This window comes from Sycon ciliatum, chromosome 1 (assembly GCF_964019385.1).
Source record: "Sycon ciliatum chromosome 1, ocSycCili1.1, whole genome shotgun sequence".
Classification (NCBI taxonomy): Eukaryota; Metazoa; Porifera; class Calcarea; order Leucosolenida; family Sycettidae; genus Sycon; species Sycon ciliatum.
In genome coordinates, this window is record NC_088643.1 from 63,277,870 (window position 1) to 63,304,139 (window position 26,270).

At 47.0% G+C, this 26,270-nt stretch overlaps 1 protein-coding gene and 1 long non-coding RNA gene across 2 annotated transcripts in view; both read right to left on the minus strand.

Moving 5' to 3' along the window:
* The window catches only part of LOC135804821 (uncharacterized), a 187,022-nt gene that overhangs the window by 141,944 nt on the left and 18,808 nt on the right, over window positions 1–26,270 (minus strand). The gene's annotated exons all lie outside the window — the stretch shown is intronic.
* LOC135804797 (sorting nexin-4-like) lies at window positions 323–25,422 on the minus strand. The gene is made up of 16 exons (XM_065318754.1): window positions 25,148–25,422; window positions 22,165–22,276; window positions 21,788–21,817; window positions 14,766–14,843; window positions 14,113–14,184; window positions 8,015–8,062; window positions 7,625–7,680; window positions 7,022–7,094; window positions 6,199–6,260; window positions 5,852–5,917; window positions 5,187–5,279; window positions 4,715–4,814; window positions 4,009–4,148; window positions 1,815–1,929; window positions 1,276–1,331; window positions 323–742 (listed from the first exon to the last, which is right to left on the minus strand). Exons 1-16 carry the CDS (start codon window positions 25,246–25,248, stop codon window positions 706–708), a joined length of 1,239 nt encoding a protein of 412 aa, XP_065174826.1. The 5' UTR covers window positions 25,249–25,422; the 3' UTR covers window positions 323–705.

A 26,270-nucleotide genomic window follows, 5' to 3' on the forward strand; every position in this document is an offset into this window, starting at 1 on the left:
TGCAGGTGCGGCTACGTGTTCTTCGGATAGTGTGCTGGGGTACCGATCAGTACCCTAAGCACACAGGGCGTCATTTTTTCATGACCCCTGCTCCGTACCGAAAACCCAAAACACATGGCACACCTAAACCGAGCCAGTGGAGTCACGCCAGAAACAGCGGCACACATAACAGCTGTTATACAGTACAACCGTGGAGCAAGGCCAGTTGGTTGTAACTCTGAGTTTCAGGCAAACATACATGCACAGGCACACACGCACAGGCACACACACACACATCACCCCCCCCCCCACACACACACATGCACACAGAGGTTACATGGCATACGTGACAATTTCGAAAGAAACATATCATCCATACCGAGTAGCTAGTACTAGGTGAGAGAAGATAATCATTAGTCAGTGCTGTGCACTGTGTAATGAGTACGGATATGTACACAATAGTCATACCGGTAACTTGGAAAACAAAGGTTTAAAAAAAGAGAGGAATACGAAAGTAAAAAAGAAGATAATTCAGAAAGGTATGGAACATGACGGGGCATGACAATAACAGATTTCACAAAGACAACACACAGATGCAGCATGGTGAAGCAAGGCACCAGAGGAACGGGAGGCTGCGCAGGCACAGCCACACCGCTAAAAGTAAGAGGAATTCGTGCTAGTTTCGTCAAGTGCAAGCAAACGGAAGAGACTTTTAGACAGATGGAATCATGAAGGAGTGGCAAACGGTGGCAAGTGCATGGCTCTGTGGTGCAGAAGGCACAGAAGAGACAATGAACCAGGGAGAAGAGCAATTCAACACAGTTTGGTGGCGGCAATTGTGCCCTAGTCACCAAACTAAAACATTTTCGAAAATAGTTGCATCAGCGACATGCGATCATGCATCAAAGTGTAAGGCAGTAGAGTTTGTCTGTGTATGCATAACTAGTGCACCCAGCTTCATTCGCAGCGGACAACCAAATAGCAACTACAGTGAGCAAGAGGTCCTCATCGGGCTAAGAAGATGGGCTAAAACAATCATCTTGTTCACAATTCGCGGCTACAGTTTTGCAATCGAGTAGACTTTAGAATTGACAGGACTAAAGGTGGTCTTAAACTCAAGTGGAACGGACGTGCTAATCAGCTAAGTAATGGCGCTTCTACATCAGAATGAGAACATCCGCGGGAGCAAAGTATGCATGATGCCTGAGTGTGTACATGCTACCAAGCTGCACGTAGGTTGCAAGAAGTTGAGTGAAGACCGAAGATACAACAATAGTGTTTATTACAAGCCCTCACTGGGTTCGCTTCACAGCATGAAAGGAAGTGCGGATTTCCATCCACGCGCCAATCGCCTACAGGGTCAAACCAGAAAGCAAACACACAAGCCAAAACGGATGCTGATCAGCCACACAGTTTCCGTAGCACAGCAGTCCGCTCGTTGTAACATAACACTAAGCGGCCCATGCTGTGCAAAGCTGCAGGTCACAGCATGGCAAACAGGTGCTATATGTACTTATAAGTTACTGACTTTACCAATGGTTGAGCGGGCTGGAACCGGCTGGCAGCAACAAGAAGTTTGGTGTTGGCGGTTTCTGCTATTATTTATGCCGTTGCTGGTACTCCATTTACATAATAATCATAGTGTTCACAGAGCGAGGTGGTGGAGATTTAAGCAGCCCCCCCCCCCCCCCCCTCCTGAAAGCTGGCACCGATTTTACAACTGAAAAGCACAATATATACAATGCTGTGTGTTCATAAAGAATCAAACACAGGTAGACAGGCAAAACTCACCAAGCCTGAGAGTACTGTCTAGGCCAGTCATGCTGGGCCCTTACCTTTTTGGTCATTTCAATTTGTTGCTGGATTAGTGCTTTCCAATAAGCACGCATGTCTGCGGACTTCTGATCATGGAAGATGGCGATCTCCTTTGTGGCAGCTGCCGTGAATTCGCTGCCATCAGCAAAGACAATGCACGGCAGACAGACAGACAGAAGCACAAGAAAAAAACAATTTCGTTCCCTACTCTACGCCTTCGGCATTTTGCAAGGAAAGGCAACCTAGATGATAGTTCAAGCCAACAGGAAGACACTCCCCGATGTGCAGCAAATGAGACACAATGCCAATGGCCTCGTCAATGTTAAAAAAGTATCAAGCCAAAGCCAAACGAATATGTGCTCACAAAGGGAAATACACAACAATCTGCACATAGTGGTAACAAGCAAGGTCATAGAACAGGTGACTGAACAGCAAACGTTGGACAGGAGTGGACCAACGACCCTCATGGAAAAAGAAAAGAAAAAGATTGCGTCATATCTGGAGTTGTTTCATCGAACGCTTACGTTCAGACAGTAGTACATCTAGTAAAAAACACAGTTTATATCTCTTTCATGTAGTCATGACTCAGTCATCAACACTCAAGCGGGATTCACAGAAGCATTTTTGCGATGCGACGGCCGCGAAGCCGGGAAATCCCCAAACCATAGCCATCTCGCAGCCCACGCAACCACCGCAACTGGGCCATCGCAGAAGTTGAGCTTGGCACATTAGACTGTGGACCGGCACTCACAACACACGTAAGAAAGTTTGAAAGCACAGACAGTGCAGGTCAAAGAACGTCGGTTATTGTGAACCTGATACGATTCTAAATAAAGGGGTCAGCATCAGCATTCGGCCCTGTACAAATTAATGTAACGTGTAACGTGTCGAGGTCGGCTGGAGAGCGCATTTATGGTGTGGTGGTTGATGAAAAATCCGATATGGTTCCTAGGGGTGAAACTAAGAAACTTCAGTCTACAGCAGCACCATCTCGGGGGTAAGAGCTGAACTGAATCTTTATGCCGACGGGCATGAAAGCCAGGCGTTTCAACAGTTGCACACCCACCACCATGACATGAGGCGACAGCTGCGACCAGGCCCAATGCAGCAGACAATAGGGAGGTTTCGCTCTACGTAATTACGTATGAAAATCCGTATGTCGTACGCGCCGGGGAGCGAGGGCAACTTTCATACGTAAATCTCTCTACGGATTTCCGTAGGAAAGCTCTTTCCTACGTTGGGTCCTCCGTAGGACTTTTTGAAATAATTTTCGCTTTTTCCGCATTTGTCCATGGCAATATTCAAGCCGCGCGAAACACAAAGTACACACACCGTACACCACGTGCAAAATATAATGGAAAACGCGGTTTCGGTTCATGGTGCATACGGTGGGCGCATGCAGCCAACGCGTCTCCAAAGCAACAACGCATGTTTAGCAGTCGTGGAGAAATCACGTAGAGCGAAACCCAACAGCTCTGATTTTTACGTATGAAAATTCCGTGCAGTTCATACGTTATTTTCATACGTAATTCCGTAGAGCGAAACCTCCCTAATGGCTACTCCTACACGATCGATTGTAGGGCAGGGCACGGTGACATGGACATGATCGCAAACTAAGTTGTAATAACGCGTTCATGATAGAACGTGCAAAGCTGAAAGCACCAGATGAAGTTTGCTCGGCTGCTGCATGTCAGCGGTGGCACGGAAAGTTCGCCCCTAACCGGGTTTGACTGAAGCAGGCTATATCGGACATGATCTTGGTTCATTTTATCAAAGTATACCCCAGCTAAGATTATTGGTATGTGAACAATCTCCAGGATCTGAATGTAGCCCGGTTCGTCTTATCCAAGTCCTAGTCTACTTGCAGTCATCATAGTCATGCATGAGACATGAGCGACACTACAGTCATAGTCATGCATGAGACATGAGCGACACTACAGTCATAGTCATGCATGAGACATGAGCGACACTACAGTCATAGTCATGCATGAGACATGAGCGACACTACAGTCATAGTCATGCATGAGACATGAGCGACACTACAGTCATAGTCATGCATGAGACATGAGCGACACTACAGTCATAGTCATGCATGAGACATGAGCGACACTACAGTCATAGTCATGCATGAGACATGAGCGACACTACAGTCATAGTCATGCATGAGACATGAGCGACACTATATAGTTTTACAATACTAGTATCTACGCGTACCTGAGCTGGTCGATCTGTAGCTGAGACGACGCTTCTAGCAGATCAATATCCTTCTGTATTGCCTCGACGCGTGCCTCCTTCGTGCCCGTTCCAGTCAGCACGCGAGCAGCGATTCTACCAAAGGTGATTTCATTCTCACGCTGCACACACACACACACACACACACACACACACACACACACACACACACACACACACACACACACAGGCAAAGGAGAGCGGCACTGACAGTCATAACGACACGTGCAGGTGGTACCAACCAGAGCAATAGGAAAAATGCAAAGTTTAGAAGGAATGCTGCACGTCTCTATCTGACACGTAAGTACGGCGAAGAGCTGGCGGTGAACACGGCAGTCCACGCATAAGGTTACAATGACTGGAGCAGTGAGGTAGACTGAGAGGCATACGTAAACATTCGTTCACACCACATAATTATACATACATTTAATATACGTGTAATCAATTATAGACCTACAATAAAAGTCGAAATGTAGGGGAGGGAGCAACCATACAAGCAAATCAAGCTTTACCAGCGCATACACGCTCAAAGTCCATATTATGGAACTCTTACGTAAGTAACTTAGTTAACACATCGATCTGTTTGAATTACCCGCAAATCTCCAGACCCCTAGAGGAACCCTGGTGCTGCGGCAAAATGCACACTTGCTACTTGAGTACTTGTACAACAAACAGCTATGCACCCTACCTCTGATGACACTTCCACTTTGTTGAGAGCTTTGGCACTGAGAGATTCCTCCGTCTGCTCCAAATCGTACTGCAGTAGGAGCTGGTGGCGGGCAACACGCCTGTCGAGGTGGAAACACGAAAGAAAAATGTCAAATACTTGCTCAAGTATTGACTGGTTAAAGACGCAAACGGGAAAAGTCTGAAGAAAAAATTGACTGTCACCACCAGGACTCGAACCAGGGACCCTCGCTTGCTCAACTACCATTCAATTATAATGTAGAGGAGTTGCGCAACCCTTGAGGCGTACAGAACCTCAGTCTGTCTGTCTGCCTGTCTCTCTCTCACACTCACAAACACATTCTGCGGGCCTGTCTCTTAGGTTGTTTGCCTGGGCGGACCTACACAACACTTCATTAACCATGCAATCATTGCTAAAGGCAATGTACATATACATGAACAATACAATTGGACATTGTACTGCTTCTACTCACTTGAGTGCATCGCCATACATGCAGTACTCTTGCAGCGGCTGAAGGAACTTTTGCTCAACAGCACTCACACAGTCGGTCGATGTCTCCGCCATACTGCACACAAGCAACATGATTGGTACAACAGAGTTGATGTGGCATAGAAGAAAAGCAGTCTCAAGAAGTAATCCTCTCCATGAAGGCAATCAACTAACATGGTTAGAGGAACATACAAATACATTACAACCGTAATGCGTTAAACATGTTCAAGCATAATGTAGTCTCCCTTCCATTGTTCCGTAGCTTCACTCATGATCATATTAAACAACAGAACCGTTCTGAACAATAATTCATTTCTCATTTTAATTCTCGTTCACTGTCCCATGCTCATTTCGCACTGTACTAATACATGTAGTCTAATCACACATGTTGACAAATAAGGAATAAATACGGTACAATGTGTCCTCTCTGTTGGAGAATTGTGATGTCCGGGGAAAACTGGTGGTACAGCCGTGATACCGACAAAATGTCCGTCCACAATCGCAATAGGACAAGCCATATTACTATAGCAGGGCCAGCTATATGGGTATCGACAAGAGTACACAACCACGGTCATGCACTCTTGGTATCGATCACAATAACCGCTCAATCGAACTTGGCGGGCCCATCTGACTGTCATCGATCCTCACCTTGCCAGTTGTCTGCCGGCTACTGTCAGCTCCTGTGGAATGTCCTTCTCATCCTCCGCCCAGTCGCTGATGGGAATAAGAAACCATATTGGGGAAAAAGCATGTGAAATCACAGAACGCCGCAAAGAAAGCCACTAGAGTTGCACGTAGTAGATGTTATAGCTCTACCAGATCTGTGAATAGCCTGCACACAGCTACCCGAACGCAGTGACAGTAAAATGGGCAGTTGATCCAGGGTTTTTTCTTTCTGAAAACACTCTCAAATTGGTGTTGATATGCCCTTCAAGGTTCACAAACGTATTATATTGTTAGGGTGTACAGTATAGCCTGGTGTTTGCGCAACCTACCTCACACAGTTGCCCAGTGCCCTGTAGTGCTTCATCATGGCAACCTGACGATCACAAATAGCCTGAGAAAGCAGAACACAACCCCCAAGAGACGCAATCACGCGAGTTGTCGAAGACCTCGGACTGCTCTCAACACTGGTGGAGCTCGTACATGTCCTGCATGCTCTGCAGTCTGTACGCCCATGGGCAACACTGACACATGCCGCTGTCAGGAAGCTAGGTATCTATGTAAGTGCGCATCCCTGGTGATCTTGGGACCCCAAGAGCACTATATGCACGTGTTGGCTCTCCGAGCACAAACTAGAATTTAAATTCCATCAGTGATATCAAACCTAAATGATGAGGGGTGAACATCCCAAGACACTTTGTCAGAGTATAAGCACAGCAGACATTACCATGCAACAAACACACCACGTTAGAGCATTTATACGAATGTATTCGCTGTGCACTTTCGGAATTATGTAACGTGAAAACTCTGAGACGGTGTTAAAATGTCATGTGGTAATGTCTGCAAAACCAATAGTACTAGCCTAATATAGCTCTTCTTACATTTAGAAAAGCACACAAATGCCAATAAGCACTAGAGCTGATGTACTTGTTGCGTTCTGTCAAGTGTCTGATCGATTACCCACCAAAGAAGAATCAAGAAGAGCCAGTTAGGAAACATCCATTACAATACATGTACGCCCAAGTACAACCAAACACACACACACACACACACACACACACACACACACATACACACACACACACACACACACACACATGCGTGCACACACATTTTTAAAGAGCACATGAGAAATTGAGAGAGTGGCGGCCACACCTTTCCGTGACGTCTTGTGGCAAGTGCTGATGTGGCGAGGTTGTCACTGTACACCAGGCACTGCGAGAAATGCCTGCAACGTTGCAAATAGACAGGGCAACGGCACATCAAAACAACACATACCAGTACATTCTACAGTATTAAAGCAAATGTGTGAGACCTATCGCATACACGAGAAGCAATACAAGTGACCTTGAGATACATGTACAATGTACTGGAAGACTTGAATCTCTTACGAGGCACAAAGTTACGCGAATAAAAATACGTGTGTGCCGACAGGGTTCAGTAGACTCTGTGCCCGCAAAGTGGACAGACCAGCTGCTGTTGGTGAGAAATACCATGGAAAAGAAGGAGACTGGTCCAAACAAGATAACACGGGGGGGTGATGAGTGACAAACGATCTCATGTAGAGCATTTCCACAACAAAGCAGACAACACAAACAGACACACCGCCACTGTGGTTGTCTGAAATAACAACCTCTGCTGGTCTTCAACAAAAGCAATGGGGTTCATCTCGGCCGTCTAATAAACTAGCCTTTGTTTTCAAAAAGGGAGACCAGTGCAGGAAGTAAGTTCTAAACACGATGATGCCGGTGTACATACCGATCCATTTTCTTTATTCTCAGCGATGCAATGCTGGATTTGATGCGCGAGTCAGCCTGCACGACACGGATAAAATTCACAAAACAACGACAGTGGTGTTCATTCTAGTAACACAATGCTGATGGCTGGTCAGTGTGATGTGCAAGGTTGCAATGCCAGCACACCTGTCTAGCATTGACAATAACATGGAAACCATGCTAGGAAGGCAACCCACAGCAGTGCAGAGTGGCAATACACACACTGGAGCTGAACATGCGGCCGCCTTGGTCAACACACATCGTTTATTACCAAAACACAACACCCCTCCCCCCCCCCCCCCCACACACACACCCGAGGATAGTATTCGCACACGTAATGGTAAAAAAGAATAAATTGAACAGGTATGCCTACCTTTGCGGCAAACTTCGTGTCATTTGTCTGTTCCATGAAGGTCTTGTCCTGAACATACAAGGTAGCAAAGAAACACATGTACCAGCCCATGAAGGAATACCAATCTTTTCAGGACCTTGAAAATAGTATATAGATATGCAAACTGCCACGGGTTCCCCAGGACAGTAGCGGGAGTGAGGTGCTTTTCCCGGGCCTATAAAATGTACTGTACCGTGTCCATAACAAGCCTGCTACAGTGCTACAAGTAGTACTGGTGCTACTACAGCAGAGGGTGAAAGTAGAGTGCGGTTTGACATTTTGTGCTCCGAGGATTAGCCTCGAGGTGCGTCTCTCTACAGAACTACCCCTCCCCATTATTGCTTAGAACTAATAGAAGTGACCAACAGTACCAATGGCGACAAACGAAGGCATGGACCTGGCTTTGGTTGGCTATGAGGAGCTCATCAAGATCGGCGAGCAAATGTCTGTGGATAAAGCCTCGAGCCTCTCCCGGCCGGATCTGGTGAGCGAGCTGAGGAAGCGTGGAGTGGGCGTGCTGGCGCAGAGTTCGCTACCTACATCGGAGCTGCAACTTGCAATTGTAAGCCTTGCTGACTCAATTAGCAGCATGTCACAGGAAATTGTCTCCTTGAGAAAGGATAGAGCCGACAAAATCAGAGTGGTCGGAAGTCACACGCCGTAGAGTTACTTCACGCTACGTGAAACCACAGCCCAGGACAGCCGACCCGCGTGTGCTAACAGGGCCTGAACGTACAAAGAAGCTTGTTCTGTACGTTGGAAATGTCAGTCCGGGTTGCAGGGCAGAGTCAATAACAGCGTGGTGCAAGGTCCGCCAAGTTGACGTACTGAACTGTTCGATTTCAGAAAACACGTACCTGGGTACTTGCCATGCTCGCGTAACCGTGGCAGCGTCGGACGAGGACAAAGTTCTCGACTCCAAATTCTGGCCGGCCACCATCCAGTACACAGTGCGAAAGTGGCGCTTTGTTGATGCCCAAGGTAACAAGTCGTCTTCTACTTCGTGGCGAGGCAGTGATGATCAATCCTGAACTGTCATGCTAACAAACCAACATACACAACGATGCAGCAACAACGACTAAATCCCAACGCCCCTGTATTCACCCCACGATCGAAACTAGCCCACCCGCTCTACCCCGCTCAGCCCTCCTCTGGCCGACCCGCACACATTGCATGTATCAACGCTAGATCAATTAAGAATAAGCATGGAGAACTTTCCGAGTTCATCGAGCAGTACAAGCCCGACGTCATTGGCATAACTGAAACATGGCAGTCTCAGCCTAACTCCCTTGTAGTTCCAGGCTACGACTGTTACCGCCATGACCGACCCACAGCGGACAACAAGAAGAGCACTGATAGCTTTAGGGGATTTGGAGGTGTCGCTCTTCTAGTCCGCTCGGATTTTCCAGGTACAGTTAAGCATCTCACTGGTCTACACCTCCACAAATTTGAGGCCACGTGGGTCGAAATGACAGCTCATACATCGACTTCGTCATCTGCACCTCCTGAGTCTCTCATTACTGGATGCGTTTACAGGCCACCAAATGCGTGTTCCACTGATATTGACAATGTTGTGGGCTGTCTGCAAACAGTCCTTCAGACGACCAGACACACCACTTCCTCTATGCTTATGATGGGTGATTTCAATGCCAAGTGTAGTGACTGGCACGGCAATATCACGGACACTGCTGGACACCAGCTACAATGCCTGCTAAGAATGTTTTCCCTCTCCCAGTTAGTCAACTTCCCTACTCACCACACTCCAGCCGGAACAGGAGCAGCCTTGGACTTGGTAATCACTGATACACCATCTGCGTTTTCCATTTCAGACATTATTGCTCTTCTGGGTCAGTCTGACCACGACATCGTGTTGGTTCGTATGGAAGCGCCTAGCCTGCAACACTACCAAGCACCAACGTTCTCTCCTGCAGCAGGTACAGCCTATGAGCGCTCACCGTCTACGCCAGATGACTTGATCGGCAGTTCACCGCCTCGCTATCATTTCCGTACGATCACAAATGACCAGTGGAACTGTATAAACAAGCAGCTTACTTCTGTGGATTGGAGGGAGCTTCTTGGTAACACAAGCATTGACGTAGCATGCAAGAGATTCTCATCTGAACTCTCTGCTGCTCTCGCTAAGTATCAGTTCCCAGCTTCTCCTATTAATCGCCCCTCTTCACAGGGTCGTTCCGTCGACAGGCCAGCACGTCCACCCTGGCTGACGACCTCAGTATTAAATGCAGTCATCAATAAACGGAATATTTATAGCATCTACAGGAAGTTCCCCACAGCAGAAAACCTTGCTCGCTATAAGGCCCAACGCAATTTGGTCAAGCACCTCTCTCGCCGTGTTCACAAAAGATACATTCAGTCACTCCAGAGCAAACTCACTAACTCAGCCCATCCGTCGCTTTACTCATTTGTCCGCTCCCTGTCTGGTGTATCTTTGCATCACCCTGCACCCTCAGCAATAACCACCTCCGCTGACACCCTCACACATAATCCTGCTGAGATGGCAGCTGCTCTCAACGAGCACTTTGTACGGGTTAGCACACAGGATGATCCTGACTGGCCCGTCCCAGATCTGTCTCATCTCCCTTCTCCGGCCTCGAACCTCTCAAACATTGTCATCTCCTCCGAGGCCGTGATTCGCTATATTGAGAAACTCCCCACAGGGAAGTCCCCAGGCTATGACGGTATACCATAGTTCCGCGCATATAAGCCCATGGGTTAATATACGAAATAATGCATTTTCCGGGAAAAAAAAATCAGTAATAATGGTTCGTTTTTTTGCCCTGGGCCTATATTCGAATTTTGAAGGCACGCGAAAAAGTACAAGTCCGTGCGCAGTTGTCCGCCTGCTGTAGGTACCGGTACTGGTAATGTAGTCTGCACTGACATGCTGTACTACGGTGTTTGGGTCTGTTTATTAGCCCATGGGCCTATAAACGGAGGTGGGCTTATATCCGGATATAGGCCCATGGGCTTATATGCGCGGAAATACGGTAAGCAACGAGATTCTGAAGGCCTTGAAACTTTCTATCTCCTATCCTCTTATCTTCAATAATTCCCTGTCCAGCGGCGTTTTTCCCTCTGCCTGGAAATATGCTGTGGTTGTTCCCATATACAAGAACAAGGGAAGCAGACATGATCCTGGTAACTGTCGCCCAATCTCTCTGCTGAACACCTGCTCCAAGATACTTGAGCGAATCGTCTATGATCGGCTGTACCATCATCTGGCACTTCTGCTCCATGATATGCAATCTGAGTTCCGCCATGGTGACTCTACCTCTCTACATTTAACCAACCTTGTCCAGAGACTGTGCACCCTCCGAGACCGCCGCCATTACCTTGGCCTGTGTTTCTTCGACCTGGCGAAAGCGTTTGACTCAGTTTGGCATAGGGGGTTACTAGCCAAGCTGCATGCTTATGGGGTCACCGGACGCCTGCAGTCGTGGCTCACCTATCTCAATAATAGGACTCAATCAGTCAAGCTTGGTCCAGTCCTTTCAGATTCTATCCCTATTTGCTCTGGTGTACCGCAAGGGTCCACTCTCGGACCGTTACTTTTCCTGGCCTTCGTCAACGACCTCCCTGTCCTCAATCCTGGCGTGTCTCTGTTTGCAGACGACACTTGTATGCTGCGCAGTAGTCCCTCTGTTTCCCGTCTTATATTAGACCTCCAAGCGGGTATCACGGATATCACCTCATGGATGGCATTGTGGAAGCTAAAACCGAACGTCGGGAAGACCAAGGTAATGATCATTCCCCCTCTGTCTACTACTCTCTACTACCCTCTCCCTCCCCTAATATTCCATTTCTCCACCACTCCCATAGAATATGTAGATCATCACAGGCATCTTGGTGTCATTTTTGACACTAATCTCTCCTGGACTCACCATGTTGCCCACATATGTAAGGAGACTAGTCAAGCCATAGGTATAATATACTCACACCGCGCCCATCTTCCTGACAGCTGGCGTGCTCTTTTCTACAATGCATATATCTTGCCGCATTTTGACTACTGCTGTACTGCCTGGACAAATCTATCTATTGCCCAACAGCAGAAACTGGAAATTCACAATCGTTCCCTCCTTAAGATTCTTTATCATATGCCCAAGTCCCTTTCTAGTGTCGCTCTCTATATGTTATCCTCGACCAGACCTCTCCTAGAAAGACGACGAATCATGATGTGCTGTCTTATCCATCGTATTCGACTTTCCAAAATACCCCCGCATCTTAAACCATTTGACTGGTTCCGACGGGATAGCTCCACTAGGAACCAACTCTCCATTCCTCTAGCCCGCTCTTCTGCATTGCTACACTCCCCCCTTTTCAATGGCTATTTGCATTGGCTTAAGCTGCACCAGGAGACAAAGGGCCTTTCTACTTTAACAGCATTCAGAAACGCCTTGCTTTACCAGTAGACCACAACTTTAGTCCATATATGTCACTTCTCTGCGGTTGACGTCACAGTATAAGAATTAGCAGAGAAGTAGTGTTCTCTGTCCACCCGGGAACGGGTACGAGGGAGCACGGTGTGGGATAAAAGGAGGTGACGAGTGCAGGGTCGGCCTCTTTTGTCTTTGTGCGGAGAGTTGAGTGAGAGTTGTGAAAATTTAATTTGAAAGTTGTTTTGGTTTGTGAAAAGAATGTCGAGGTCGAGAAGTGTGTCGCCGAGTGGTAGTGGTAGTGAGAGTGAAGGGTATGTTGAGGAGAGTAGGAGGATGAGAGAGATGGCTGCAAGATTGGAGACGTTGGAGAGGAAGTTGGAGAAGTCCAGTCGTAAGAGGAAAAGAGAGGATAGGAGTGACAGTGACAGTGAGAGTGAGTCGGAGAGGAGCAGGAGAAGTGGCAGGAGTAGAAGTAGCAAGAGGAGAAACAGCAAGAAGAGCAAGGAGAGTAAGCAGGTGAAGAGGGAGAGACAGGACGAGAGGATGGCGGCGGCAAAAAAGAGAAGTTGGAAGGCAAAGGCCCACGAGGAGCAGTTCTGCGTGATCGTGGGCTCTCCACTGCTCCGTATCTTTTTAACAAACTGGTCCGTGTGATGGTTCGTTACTGGAGGGCTCAGGGCATTAAGTGCATGATGTTCTTTGACGATGGCTCTGCAGGAGCGGGCACTGTGGAAGAGACAGTGAGGGTAGCAGGTGTGCCCACGGAAACGTTGGAAAGAGCAGGTTGGAAGATCAATGTGGAGAAATCTTGTCTTGTGCCTTCTCAGAAGCCTACCATTCTGGGTTTTGTGTTGGACCTGGTTCACGGGAGAGTAAGTGTGGCAGAGGCAAGAGTTCTGAGGTTTTTGAATCATTTGAGGGTTTTGCATAGCATAAGTCTTTGTGCTGTGGTGGCCCCCACTGGCAATGTTCACGTGTTCAATAGTGGTGTACACGTATGAGTGAGTGTGCGGATGTGTGCGCAACGAATGAGTGCAGGGTGGACAGAGAATTGCTTCTTTCTTCTTTTCCTTTTCTTTTTGACTTCTTACTCTTTTCCTTGTTAGCCATGGTTGGCTATAAAAACCCTGCAATCGCCACGCAAAGTGGTCATTGGCTACCCCAGCCATGTATTGCTTGGAATAAAATAAAAAAATAAAAAAATAAAATGATGTAACTATTAGTTAGTAGGCTGGAGAGATCGAACAAGATTGAAAGAGATAGCTATCCGGAGATTGAGTAGAGCCTAGTTACGGTAGTTGGGAATCACTTAAAAATGTATTCCAGGACTGAAGTGTGCCCTAACAGATCATAGAACTGCCTGGATCTCAGAGCACGCCCACACACATACGCATAAAGCCCAAAATGCCTGAAATAGTTAACAGTATTTTCTTCATGTGGCTTTATCGACACCTGCGTTCAACAAGGAGAATTTCATGTTACCCATGAAAATAGGCTCGTCAGAGCACTGAGTCTCACATGAATGGGCTCATAACTCATATGAAATCACATGGCCCTCACTAGTAGTCATTGCTGAATGCAGAACTATCATCACATGACTATGCATAAAGACAGACATGGTACAGTACCCATCAGCACCAACAGCAAACAACAACAACTGCACCGCTCCCAAAAAGAACGTACGTCGCTGAGGAACAGGCGGAATATACTGTCGGACCGGAGCTTCGGGTGAACAGACACCCTCTCCAAGAAAACCTGAACGACGAGGAAAGAAAATCGGATTTCAGAAGCATGTATGCAAGCAAGATTCACAGACACAGGTGGTATCGAGCATAATGCACACCCTGCCAACACAGGGCAAATCAAGTACAGTGGAACCCCCCTTATCTGGGCACGTTGGGACAGGGCATGCCTGCAGCTAGGAATTGCCAACTCAAAACATATATGTGCATGCAACAACTAAACACTTTATGTAGCAATCAATATTTTTTGGTGCCGTTTTCCGTTTTTAGGAGGTCAATATCTTGTGACTATGGTCAAAAGGGTGCCCGGATCTGGGGAGTCTAGATAAGGGGAGGTTTACTGTACAATTCACTAATGACCAACATAGGCAATGAGGTCTGCCACAGCCATTCTTATAACTACTTCGGAAGTACATGTACCAGGACCCAGCGGCACCAGAGCAGCTGATCCACACAACAATGTATGGATACATAGAGATAAGAGGAAATTCTGAGGCATTTTGACTCGAGCTCAAATGCGCAATGCCACCACATCTGCAGAAAAGAACACGCAAGAACTGGATCGGCGGAAATTGCCACTGGCTCCGTTCTTACCTCAAAAGCTGCCATGCGTCCCTCTAGGAATTCCGTGTCGAATGGATCAACACCCATGGATTCCCATGTAAAGTTCATCTGCATGGAACCAGCAGAGCAATACCAGAACAAAAATATAAAAAAATTAAGCACGCCAGAACACTAGATGGGGAGATGCATCAAATAGTCCTTGGACATAGACTGAACTGAGTATGTTGTGTTTGGAGACCATAGGCCCATTGCGTAATGATGTCATGCGTACGCTGTTTGGGTTTTACGTCACTTCGCCTTTAGTTCGGGATCATCCCACATATCCTCCCATATATCATTATTTCCTTTTTTGGTTGTCGGTTGTCAATGTTTTCAAATTTGAAATTTATTTCGTTGTTTGGGTGTTGTTCTTTGTGTTCAACAGAGTTGAGGACTACATACGTGGTGGCTTGGCATATGAAATTGTTGACCCTGATGGTGGTGTAAACATTGCTGCTAAAGCTGAGCGTCTGAAGTCCGCAGGTGTGTCATGCACCCCAATCTAAGAAGTGTCCCCCCATTCCCCACCGAGAGATGGAAGGATAATCTAAGTCAGCTGCCATCATTCTCATTCCGAACCCTGTATGTGCATTTCACAGAGCGGACGGTCCAGGAAGTCATCAGTGGGCAAGAGATTGCAAGAGGTGACGACACTGCTGCTATTCCTGCTACTTTTCATGCCAGTGATTCTGTTGATAGTGCTGTCCCTGCTGAAGTTGATGACGAACGGGAGGATGATGAAGGGGAGGATGACGAGGAGGATGGTGATTCAGGAACAGCCAAGTACAGCTCGTTCCGTGGAATAGACAAAGGGTTCAGGTTCTTCAAGTCAGGCCACATCCAGAGGATCCAGTTCAATTCACTGCCTGTCTTTCCACAATTCTGTTTTGTACGCTGCGTCGCCCTGCCCTCTTTCCGTAAGGACAGGAAATACAACGTTCGGATATGCTGCACTGCTGGCGGTGTGTCACATGTCCCTACGGTTCTCACTGCCTACTGCACATGCCCTGCTGGGTTAGCTGGTTCCTGTAACCACATAGCGGGCCTATTATATGCATTGGAGGACTTTGTAAGGCTTGGCCTGCATGAAGAGGCAGCCAAAGCTTGTACTGAGAAACTAATGCAATAGAATCAGCCCCGAGCAGCACGCGTCAAGGCCAGCAGAGTAACGGAAGTCCACCTGAAGAAGGGCACGTATTCAGGCAGAGATCTCGGAGAAAAGAAAAAGAGCATCCCGTGTTATGACCCCAGGCCTACAAACCGCAGATCCGTCAACCCTGAGGCAGTTGCCAGGCTGCGTAATGACTTGGAGCGCGTCGAGGAGAAGGCTCTGGCAGAGGACAAATCGGGAAAGATCAAGATGTATGGCAGCTCATGTTGGCTAAAGCTAACTGAACCTTCTCCTGTCCCAAGCTCAGATGACTCGGAATGTGACGAGGGCAGCAGCAGTGAGTCAGACAATGAGCGCCAGATGGGTGTACCAGAGTCTTCTTGTGAGGCGCCTGTGCCTATGGCCGCTATTGATCCGGAATCGCCTGCTGATTTTTATGAACACCGTGTTGCTGTGCTCAGTGCCCGTGCAGCTGAAATTGCAAGGGCGACGAAGGGACAGTCAACTAACCTCTCCTGGTACAATGAGCGGCAACTACGAGTGACTGCAACACTTGCTAAGAGTATTGCAAGCCGACGAAGTGATGATTTCTCCACCATCATCAACAGGAAATTGGCTCCACCGCAGCATCCTAAAGCGGCTATGAAGTACGGCTTTGCGCATGAACGTGATGTTGTCAAAGCCTACATCACACGTGCACAGACTTCGGATGTTCCTGTTGTCGTCGAGTCCTGTGGCCTTTTCATCCATCCAACCAAGCCATGGCTTAGTGCTTCGCCTGATGGTCTCGCCACGGTCAATGGCAAACTGCAGCGTGTGGTGGAGATCAAGTGTCCTTTCACCATGCGGAATGGCATGTCGCTTCGTGAGTTTGCTGGACGGCGGACTTCATGCTTGACGGATGTTGATGGCAATTTGGTCCTCAAGCGAACGCACACCTACTACAGTAAAACCTGTAACTAAAGACCACCCTGACTAGCGACCAGCCTGGTACTACAGTAAAACCTGTAACTAAAGACCACCGTGACTAGCGACCAGCCTGGTACTACAGTAAAACCTGTAACTAAAGACCACCGTGACTAGCGACCAGCCTGGTACTACAGTAAAACCTGTAACTAAAGACCACCGTGACTAGCGACCAGCCTGGTACTACAGTAAAACCTGTAACTAAAGACCACCGTGACTAGCGACCAGCCTGGTACTACAGAGTGCTACGACAGTAAAACCTGTAACTAAAGACCACCCTGACTAGCGACCAGCCTGGTACTACAGTAAAACCTGTAACTAAAGACCACCGTGACTAGCGACCAGCCTGGTACTACAGAGTGCTACGACAGTAAAACCTGTAACTAAAGACCACCCTGACTAGCGACCAGCCTGGTACTACAGTAAAACCTGTAACTAAAGACCACCCTGACTAGCGACCAGCCTGGTACTACAGTAAAACCTGTAACTAAAGACCACCCTGACTAGCGACCAGCCTGGTACTACAGTAAAACCTGTAACTAAAGACCACCGTGACTAGCGACCAGCCTGGTACTACCGACCATTTCGCCAAGCACGGACGGTCCCACATTCAAAATGCACTGTGACTAGCGACTACCTGCTGAACGCGACCAGCGACCGCCTTTTCTTGTCCCAAAGACGATTTTTGACCCGTAACTAGCGACCGCGATGTAGGAAATCAAATGTTGCTCGAAGCTCCTTCTTGAAATTTTGATGATTTTCCGTAGTCCTGAAAAGAATCTTTCGATATCACAGCTGAAGAAATGAACGCAGGTCATTTTGACTGTGAAGTCGGTGTGGACTGCACTACATCTGGCAGAATTTCAAGCGCTGCCTTGGAGAGCGCATCGAAAGCGCTCTCTGATCGATGTTACTACTCGGAGAAGGAACGAAGACTGAGCGGCTCTGTCACCCCAGTCATACAGAAGAATCAACGATGGCATCAAGGAATCCAGAAACAAAGCAGCACCGCAAGGTCCTGATGCTGAAGGATCGCGTTCAAGCAATCGAGAAGTCGCAACAAGGACAGTCGGTACGATTGATCGCATGAACAAATTTGAAGCCCAGCGCAAAATGAAACTTCCACAGGGAACGTTTGATTCCTGGCTTCAGAAGTAGGAGCTGAATCTGATGTTTGCAAAAAAATTAATCTTCTCTCTCTCTCTGTCTCTCTCCATCTCTCCGTCTTTTTCTCCAAGTGTTGTTTGACCTGAAATAAGCATGGCATTGCGAAAGTCTTGGGGAATTGTATTAGCTGCATTTTGATATACATATAATGTAATGGGATCCATGGATGCAGCTAATGGGATTTCGGTCTTTGACCACTTGGTGGTGGGTCTGATCTACTCACCTCCCACCGTTTAGGCGCTGCATCTGCGCCTTTGATCCTAGAGGGTGGTGGCGTTCCCACGGCGGATGCGGAAAACTCGGCTTCCAGCCGAGTCTCACGCGAACCGTGAAATTTATTTATTTTTTAATGGGATCCATATATGGTCGCACGGTGCAAACCTCTAACTAAAGACCACCTGCTACTAAAGACCGCTTTTGCTGGCACCAAGGGGTGGTCGGTAGTCACAGGTTTTACTGTACTACCAAGTTCAAACGCAGATGTATGTTTGCGGTGTGGAGGCTGCCGACTTTGTCATAATTATGGTCTGTTTGTGGAAACTGTCGCTGCTGATCATTCCCTTGTGAAGGAGTTTCTGCCCCAACTGGAGAAATTTTATTTCTCGCGTTAGGCCACACGTTTTTATTTCTATGTTTGTGGTCACCCGCGCGCATACGATTCAGGAGTCTGGAGGAAAAAAAGAAAAAAAACTGTGTTGCACTGACTGTGCATGTGGGGACCAGCACACTCAAGCACATGTACATTAAATGTGGCCTGGCCTGCGCATGATGCGAGGTCGGCATTTTTGTGCGCAATCTAGCTGCACATGCACAGATTGTGACAGAAGCTCCTACCACATACTAGTTGCTAACTGTGGATGGTATTTTGCATGATGTATTGGTGGATTTTAGTGTGAATAAAGGTCTAATAAACTTTTTTTTAATTTTTCGGTCATTTTTTATTTTTTTCCACCTCTCGCATACGTTTTTAGATTTTTAGGTGACGAGAAACATAGAAATAAAAACGTGTGGCCTTACCTTCCGGCCATTCATGCTGCTCTAATGTGATGTTGTTCTTAATGTCAACACTGGACTTCTTTGGAACTTTCTTTTCCTAGTTACTTCACCATAGCACTCTTCGAGAACTCACAATCTTCTTTCAAAGTTCTTGTTTTTCCATTCAATCGTAAAAATTAATACACTGTTTGTACTCGTGGAGTACTGAACACGATTAGTAGACGTCTGAGTACTGGCGGGGTAAGGGACTGGTTTAATGGATGTGCCAACAGGAAGAACTAGTAAAAGGAATGGCAGCTTAGAACACCATGAACACCGTAGGTGACGAAATACAATAATGATCAAATAATAGGGTGTGGGGTGGTGCCAAAACAAGAAAGAACAGAGTAATCACAATACTCTCAACGCAGCAAATAAAAAGAATAGTGCGCACAGTGCTAAGCTGCACCTAAATAATAAAGTTTCTGGGAACATCACCGTTATCTGTGATAATATAAAATGTTCGCTTATTTTACATTATTATGAACATTGTTAAACAGGACAGGGCGATTTATGAATGAAGGTGTGAAAATTGTATTGACATCGAGACCATATCAGGTAGCAACCAATGTGGGTTGGTAATTGCACAAAACACACGCTGAGAAGACAGCTTGCTCAGGAATATCAAATAAATTGTAGTCAATGACACCATCCAGAAGACGATATTGCTTGATGCGGTTGATGGCTCTTTCCACATGAATTCTTACAGCAGCGATGGACTTCGTTTCGACAACATCCTGGGGGAGCATTTGATGTGCCTTGGTGTTAAATGGTGGAATATTCAGCCGGGCACTGGAGCAAGGAGGTCTTGGATGTTGAAGCCCTTGTCCGCCATGACTGAGTCACCATGGTCCATCAGTGAGATGAAGCCCGAGTCAATGACTATATCCCTGTTCGAGATTGACCCCTCATACAACGTGGAGACAAAGCTGATAGTTCCGTTAGGAGTAATTCCAATGAGGGACTTGCACGTGGTGTGATTTTTGTAAGCGGAGAATGCTGCATTGTTGGTGGACAGACGGGACGGCCGCTCGATGAAGAACTCGGTGCAGTCAATAATGACTCTAGTAGTGGGGTAGAATATCTTGAAAGATTTGGGCATGTCTTTGTCGATATGCCGACGAGACGGAAACACCAGCATTTCTTTAAAGGTCACATACATCAAATTCACCCATGACGTGAAGTACCTTGACAGGGTTGAACTGTCCACCTTGAATCGATCTGCCAGATTGTCCAACACAAGTCCTTGCCTTAACCTGACACATACAAAGAAGAATTGCATCTCCAGGCTGAGTTTAGGCAATGGACCATTCTTTCTCCCGAATCGCTCACCATCAAACTTCATCCTCGATCCTTTCCAAGCTCGCATCTCAGCAGCGTCTGACTCCAGATAGCGAAAACATGCCATAAACATGTCAAATGATGTGAAGCCGGTGTAGAGCTTCACCGTGTGGGCCTTCTCAGAGAACCTACGGATGTCAAATTTGTGCAGGACCAGGCTTTCCTTTGTCTGCCTGAGCTCCTCTTCCAATATCTTTTGCTCTTTCCATAGTTTGGAGCAAAGACCCACGCTCACATCCCCAGACGACTTAGCGGACTGCAGTTCTAAGTCAAGCTTCTCATTTTTCAAGTTCAATTCTGCTACTTGTTGCCTGAGTCTCTCCAACTCATCCACTGAGTCGTCTTGGTGGCTGCCCTCACCGTCATCCACAACCATTGCCTGAGCATCTTCGTCACTCGAACTGGAATCTGCTGTAACCGGCTTCAAGAACACCCGTTTAGCTGGTGGTTTTCGCGAAGGGCCCTGTGTCACTGATTTATGGAACGAGAAGACGGTAGGGACTGTTCCAGGCACCAAGCGCGGTCGAGGTTTGCCACCCTTTCCCTCCTTTTGTTTTCGTTTCAAAGCACGATCACTCACAACACAATAGTCACTTTCTTGGAAGTGCAGTCCGCAAACTTTTGTTGTTTTCGGCTTCACCTTGAAGTGCTTCCCTTCATCACGACGAATGGCATGTAGCCAAGCAGACTTCAGAGCACGATCGGTCGGAAAGTCATGGAACTTTGGTGAATTTGGTTTTCCATACTCAAATTTGCACAACGGAACACAACAGTAGCTACCAGTGACTCTTGGCTTGTCACCATCGTCTCCTGACAGAGAAGAATCGCAGCTGCCAGCGGGATCAAGCCCAGTCGCCGCAATCACATACGGTACTACATGTACAATGTACAAAACTGAACTAAAGACACGAACAAGAAAAACAGCACTGCACCAAACAATCAAAATAATTTTTTTAGAAACTCTTTGGCAAGCAAGAGGTTGCAAAGACTTTGCCCACAACTCAGCACTTAACCCTTTGAAGTCCATGGTTCGATTTTGAACCATGGGCATTTTGTATGCATGTGTGCGCAGTCAAACTTTCGGTTCTCGGCCAAATCTTGACCAAATTCAACAATCGAAGGGTCTAAATGGTAGAGAAAACTCTCCGCTATCGCCTCGAACAGATCCGAAGTCTCTCCGGTGAAGTTTGAGTGAGCGGCGAGCGATCAAACATTTCGAATTTTCGAATATCAGGCACCAGTGGTCACCAAATCCCCCGCCTACTAGTATCCCGAGGTAAATACTAGCTTCTCGGCACTGTGTGCTACTTGCAGTCCCTGCCACGCATACCCACAAGTACCCAGAGCAAGAAGAACACACCATTCTGCATCATTCAAGATGCCATGATCTCACCTTCTTTTCCGGTATGGGTGGAATCACAATCTGTACGACCACACAGGAAAACAAACGACAAGTCACTTACCCAACATATCCTATTATCATAAAACACCGCACCGTTACAGTCAACAACACACCTTCCAATCGAAACACACGAGAAATACTGAGAAGCTAACCTGAGCAAATGTATACTTGTACACGTTCCAAACAACATTTGTGTGGCAAAGCGAGTATCGAGATGCACGGACACAAGAAAATGACGGCAACAAGGTTCTCACCCAAAAGTGTAAACTGAATGTAACATCATGTTTGCAAACACCGGAACACGATTGAAGTATAAATAGTATGCAGTGTGCGGCGGCCATGCGTGTGTGCATCATCTTCACACTTACCTCCGGGTACATGGTTGTCAGGTAAAACCGCAGTAAGTCAAACTCGCGGTAGCGCCGGAACGTGGAACTGCTCTCGCTACTCGCCGCCACGCCATCATGCCTTCCAGTCGTCCTGTGCAATGCACAAGGAAAGAGAACAGTATCATTACCAACACCAGAAACAGAGGTGCCGTCGGCATCACCATCATCATCAGCGGCACATCAAAATCAACATCAACAGCGGCAGCAGTGAGAAAGAGTGGCAGTGGCAGCTACACGAGCAATAATAAAGGCAGGATGAACAGTGGCTGCACGCAACACAGGACCATTATCTTCATGGAGGTGAATTCCACGGGCCATCACTGTGGTGCAGCAACACTGGAAGCCCAGTAAACACAACCACTACAACCAACGCTGGTTGTTGCCTTCTCCAATACATCCCATTGATGATGGGAACGTTCCAGACCTCACATATGCCCAATCATGCAGAAACGGTACTAAACTTTCTTTTTAAAGCCAGCTGGGCATTAACTGCTTTGATTACAGAACGTGGTAACTTCTATTATCAGCCCCCCCCCCCCCACACACACACACACATTCTGTAACCCATAGCAGGAGGTCCTTCTCATTCTCGCCCCCTCCCGAATCGTATCAACCAAACTGTACATAGTCTACGATGATCAGTCATCTGGACATGCGCCTAGCCTCTAGAGCCTAGTGTGGACTAAGCACAGTCGTCATCTGCACCACACTAGGATCAGGACAGGTGCATACTGCACTGTTCTTAAAACATGTGCGCTTCAGAGATCTACAGCGGGGATGTGCGGTGAACACATGACTCGGATACAACGACTGCACAGACTCGCGCGTATGAAGGGAATTATGGAAACCTGGCTTCAGCGCTCACCCGTGGTATGGGATAGGTCGATCACGGTCTTTCAATTTTCAACGCAGGCAGTCTCTGAAACCAGGATGATGGTTGCACATTCCATACGCCTGCTGCCAAAGAAACAGTGGTCCTACATACTGTCCCAAGGAACTTCTGCAATTCCAGGGCTTGCAGCAAAATTTGCACAGAACTCATAAAATCTTGTGGAATGTCGCAGAAAAAGACGAAAAAACGGTTTTCTCTGGCCAAACTTACCCGGTCATGAATTTCAAAATTAAGTTACGATTTTCTTTTTTCAACTTGGATGATGAGCCAGTGTAATTATGGATAAGAAGAACAAACAGCTACCGTAATGTCGCGTGCATAAGCCGGATTTGTGCATAAGCCTGTCTCGTGTAGAAGCATGAAATCTGCAACAGCTTTTCGCGTACAAGCCTGTCGCATGCATAAGCCGGGCCAGTACACGAGACGCGCCACGTGTCGCGTGCGTAAGCCGGGCTACTACGCAAGACTGGTGAGCGCGCCTTTTACATGTTCATGTTTGCATGGTACCGTACACTTGTGAAAAAAAAGAAAAAAAATCCCGTTGGAAAATGTTGGTTTTGACGTCCAAAAGTCAGCAGTTTGCGCATACAAGCCTGGTCATTGAGTGTTGCTTGTCATATAAGCCTGTCTCGTGTATAAGCCTGTCTCGTGTATAAGCCTGTCTTGTGTACAAGCCTGACTCCATCACCGGCTTATAGGCATATAAGCCCCGGCTAATGCACGCGACATTACGGTATGTGTTATGACTAACCCACCAGCAATGTAACCAGATTATGTACAGTCAGAGAGTGCGACTCATTGGGACCTTTACTAACTTTCCTAACATGAGCCTTTCAAGTTGGAAGGTTGCCGGTGTGTGCCTCGTAGATGTGTAGGGGAGCTACTTAGGTGTCAGGCCGTTCAATGTCTCAGTGCTCCCTGCCAGTGGGTGCCTTGTTATCGCACTCTCTGACTGTACATGATCTAGTTACCGTATTTTCCGGGGTATAAGCCGCACTTTTTTTCGCTAAAAATCGGACCAAAATCGCCCCTGCGGCTTATACACCGAATATGCTTGCGCGAATGAATGCTTAGCATACATCAGTATGCATGCTGACGTCATGTGACATGTCATTCGACTCAGCTTCGCGCCTGTGTTGCTATCCCGGCACTTTTACTAGTTTTAGTGCGCGGGCTACACCATACGGTACGCGTATACTGGGACTCTATTTTTCATAATCTGATCTAACATGGTATTTAGCTCCATAAAAAAATAATAAATTTCACGGTTCGCGTGAGACTCGGCTGGAAGCCGAGTTTTCCGCATCCGCCGTGGGAACGCCACCACCCTCTAGGATCAAAGGCGCAGATGCAGCTCCATAACCATAATAAATTTGTAGAAAGGCCATTTGTCAATGAGTGTGAAAAATCTTGGTTTGTGGGTGCGGCTTATACTCCGAATACCAACTTTTAGTCAATATTTTGCCTCAAAAAGGGGGGTGCGGCTTATACCCCATTGCGGCTTATACCCCGGAAAATACGGTACATTGGTGGACGGTTACCGGTAGTCATAATTCATAACATTGTGCCTGTCTTCTTGTCCAAAATACTATTTTGTTTACACATTACGGTCCAGATTTTCAAATGGCTTGATATTAAATTCATAGGGAATGTTTTGGTATAGTTGTGGCCAGTCGAACCACATGCATGCTCATTTCCCTTGCTGAATTGCTGCCAAATGTTGAATGACTTGCAGAACAGGCCGTGTAGCTGCAGAATTCTGCACAGATGTTCTCATTTTTTACCACAAAGTTCATGGAGGACAGGTCGCAACATACCCAACATAGTGCTGAAGCCTGGTGGTATCTTCACCAGATTTCACTTATGCATGCATTTGCAACACTTGTACTGCTGTATCAAGGAGTCACGACTGCATCAGCAAGATAGCCACAATTGTACTGGAGCGGGGAGGCAGACATTCTTTGCATCTGGAATTTTATTCAAACGTGGCAATGTCAAAAAACGCCCAGCACCAGTACACTGCACTTGTCTTCCTGAATTGAATTACAAGTTACGTATACTTGTACATACCTGACAACTATTTTGAAAACAACATGCAAGTCTTGAAATATCGCTTCCTCCTTGCCAGCCCGTGCTTCAAACTCGGGCACAGAAATTTCTAGAACGTCCATAGCAGATATCAGGGATATCTTATGCTGGTGTGGAAACGGTAAGACAGCTCTCCAACCCCTTTCAAGTGGACATGAATTATCTATGAAGTACAAGATCGATGGGTGAAGAAAAAGTATGTTGTGCCAAATCAAAACATACAAATCAAACTCATCATCTTCAAACCAGTCAGTGCGTACAACCTCCCGCGATCCCAGCGCTGACTGCATGCAGTGCATGCACGCAGATCAACGTAGACCTGGTATGGTAGTGGTAGACCGCTGACAGCGCGTTGACTGCCCTGCTGCGCTGCACTGCATGCAGCTGCGCTGCTACAGTCCGTGCGCCAGTTCAGAAAAAGTCGTCTAAAAGTTGCACTTTTATTTTCCAGATTTGCCAGATTTCGCAGTTTTCTCAAGATATCGCGAGACGAATACTCAATGGCGTCACCTTCGTCGTCCTTTGGTTTACGTCTCCCGTGAGTTCTTCGTCTCAGATCGTTGTCGAAATCCAACCTAATAGTTGTTCTCTGCCCTAAGTTTTGTCCGTGGCGACAACAAATAACGAGAAGTTGAGTTCTCGCTCGTCGCTTGCGTTTTCGTTATGTCGCTGATATTTTGGTTGAACATGCTATAATTTCGTGCCGTTGGTTTGTACAAGGGTTTCGCTATTTCCTGCTTATTTAATTAGAAAGAGATATTAGCCAACAGTGTATCCTCCAATTTTGGCTTGTGCAAAAAATCCGACAGCGGTGATACCAACCGTTTCGTCAACACTGTATTTTTGACACATTTTGACACACACATGTCTTCAATTGGTGGACTTATGAACGACCGACAGAATCGTTCAAGGGGTCCTAGTATTCTGCGATGTACCAGCCAGACCATTGTATCCGTAGACCACGAATTTACAGACAACACGAACCCCAACAGGTTGCTGGAGCTCCAAACACAAACCCTCGCACATCAATGCATGTGCCTATACTTGTATGTACAACAGCAACAATATCAAGCCAAATACAGTACTGAGGTGGGAAAGAAATATA

What these genes read in the sequence shown, in the direction of transcription:
- LOC135804797 (XM_065318754.1), bottom strand. Translation starts at nt 25,248, where the DNA reads ATGGACGTTCTAGAAATTTCTGTGCCCGAGTTTGAAGCACGGGCTGGC. An exon ending in TGACAACCATGTACCCGGAG is followed by an intron (nt 21,818 to 22,164) that starts GTAAGTGTGAAG and finishes GTGGTCGTACAG; the next exon opens with ATTGTGATTCCACCCATACC. An exon ending in TCCGCCTGTTCCTCAGCGAC is followed by an intron (nt 8,063 to 14,112) that starts GTACGTTCTTTT and finishes TTGTATGTTCAG; the next exon opens with GACAAGACCTTCATGGAACA.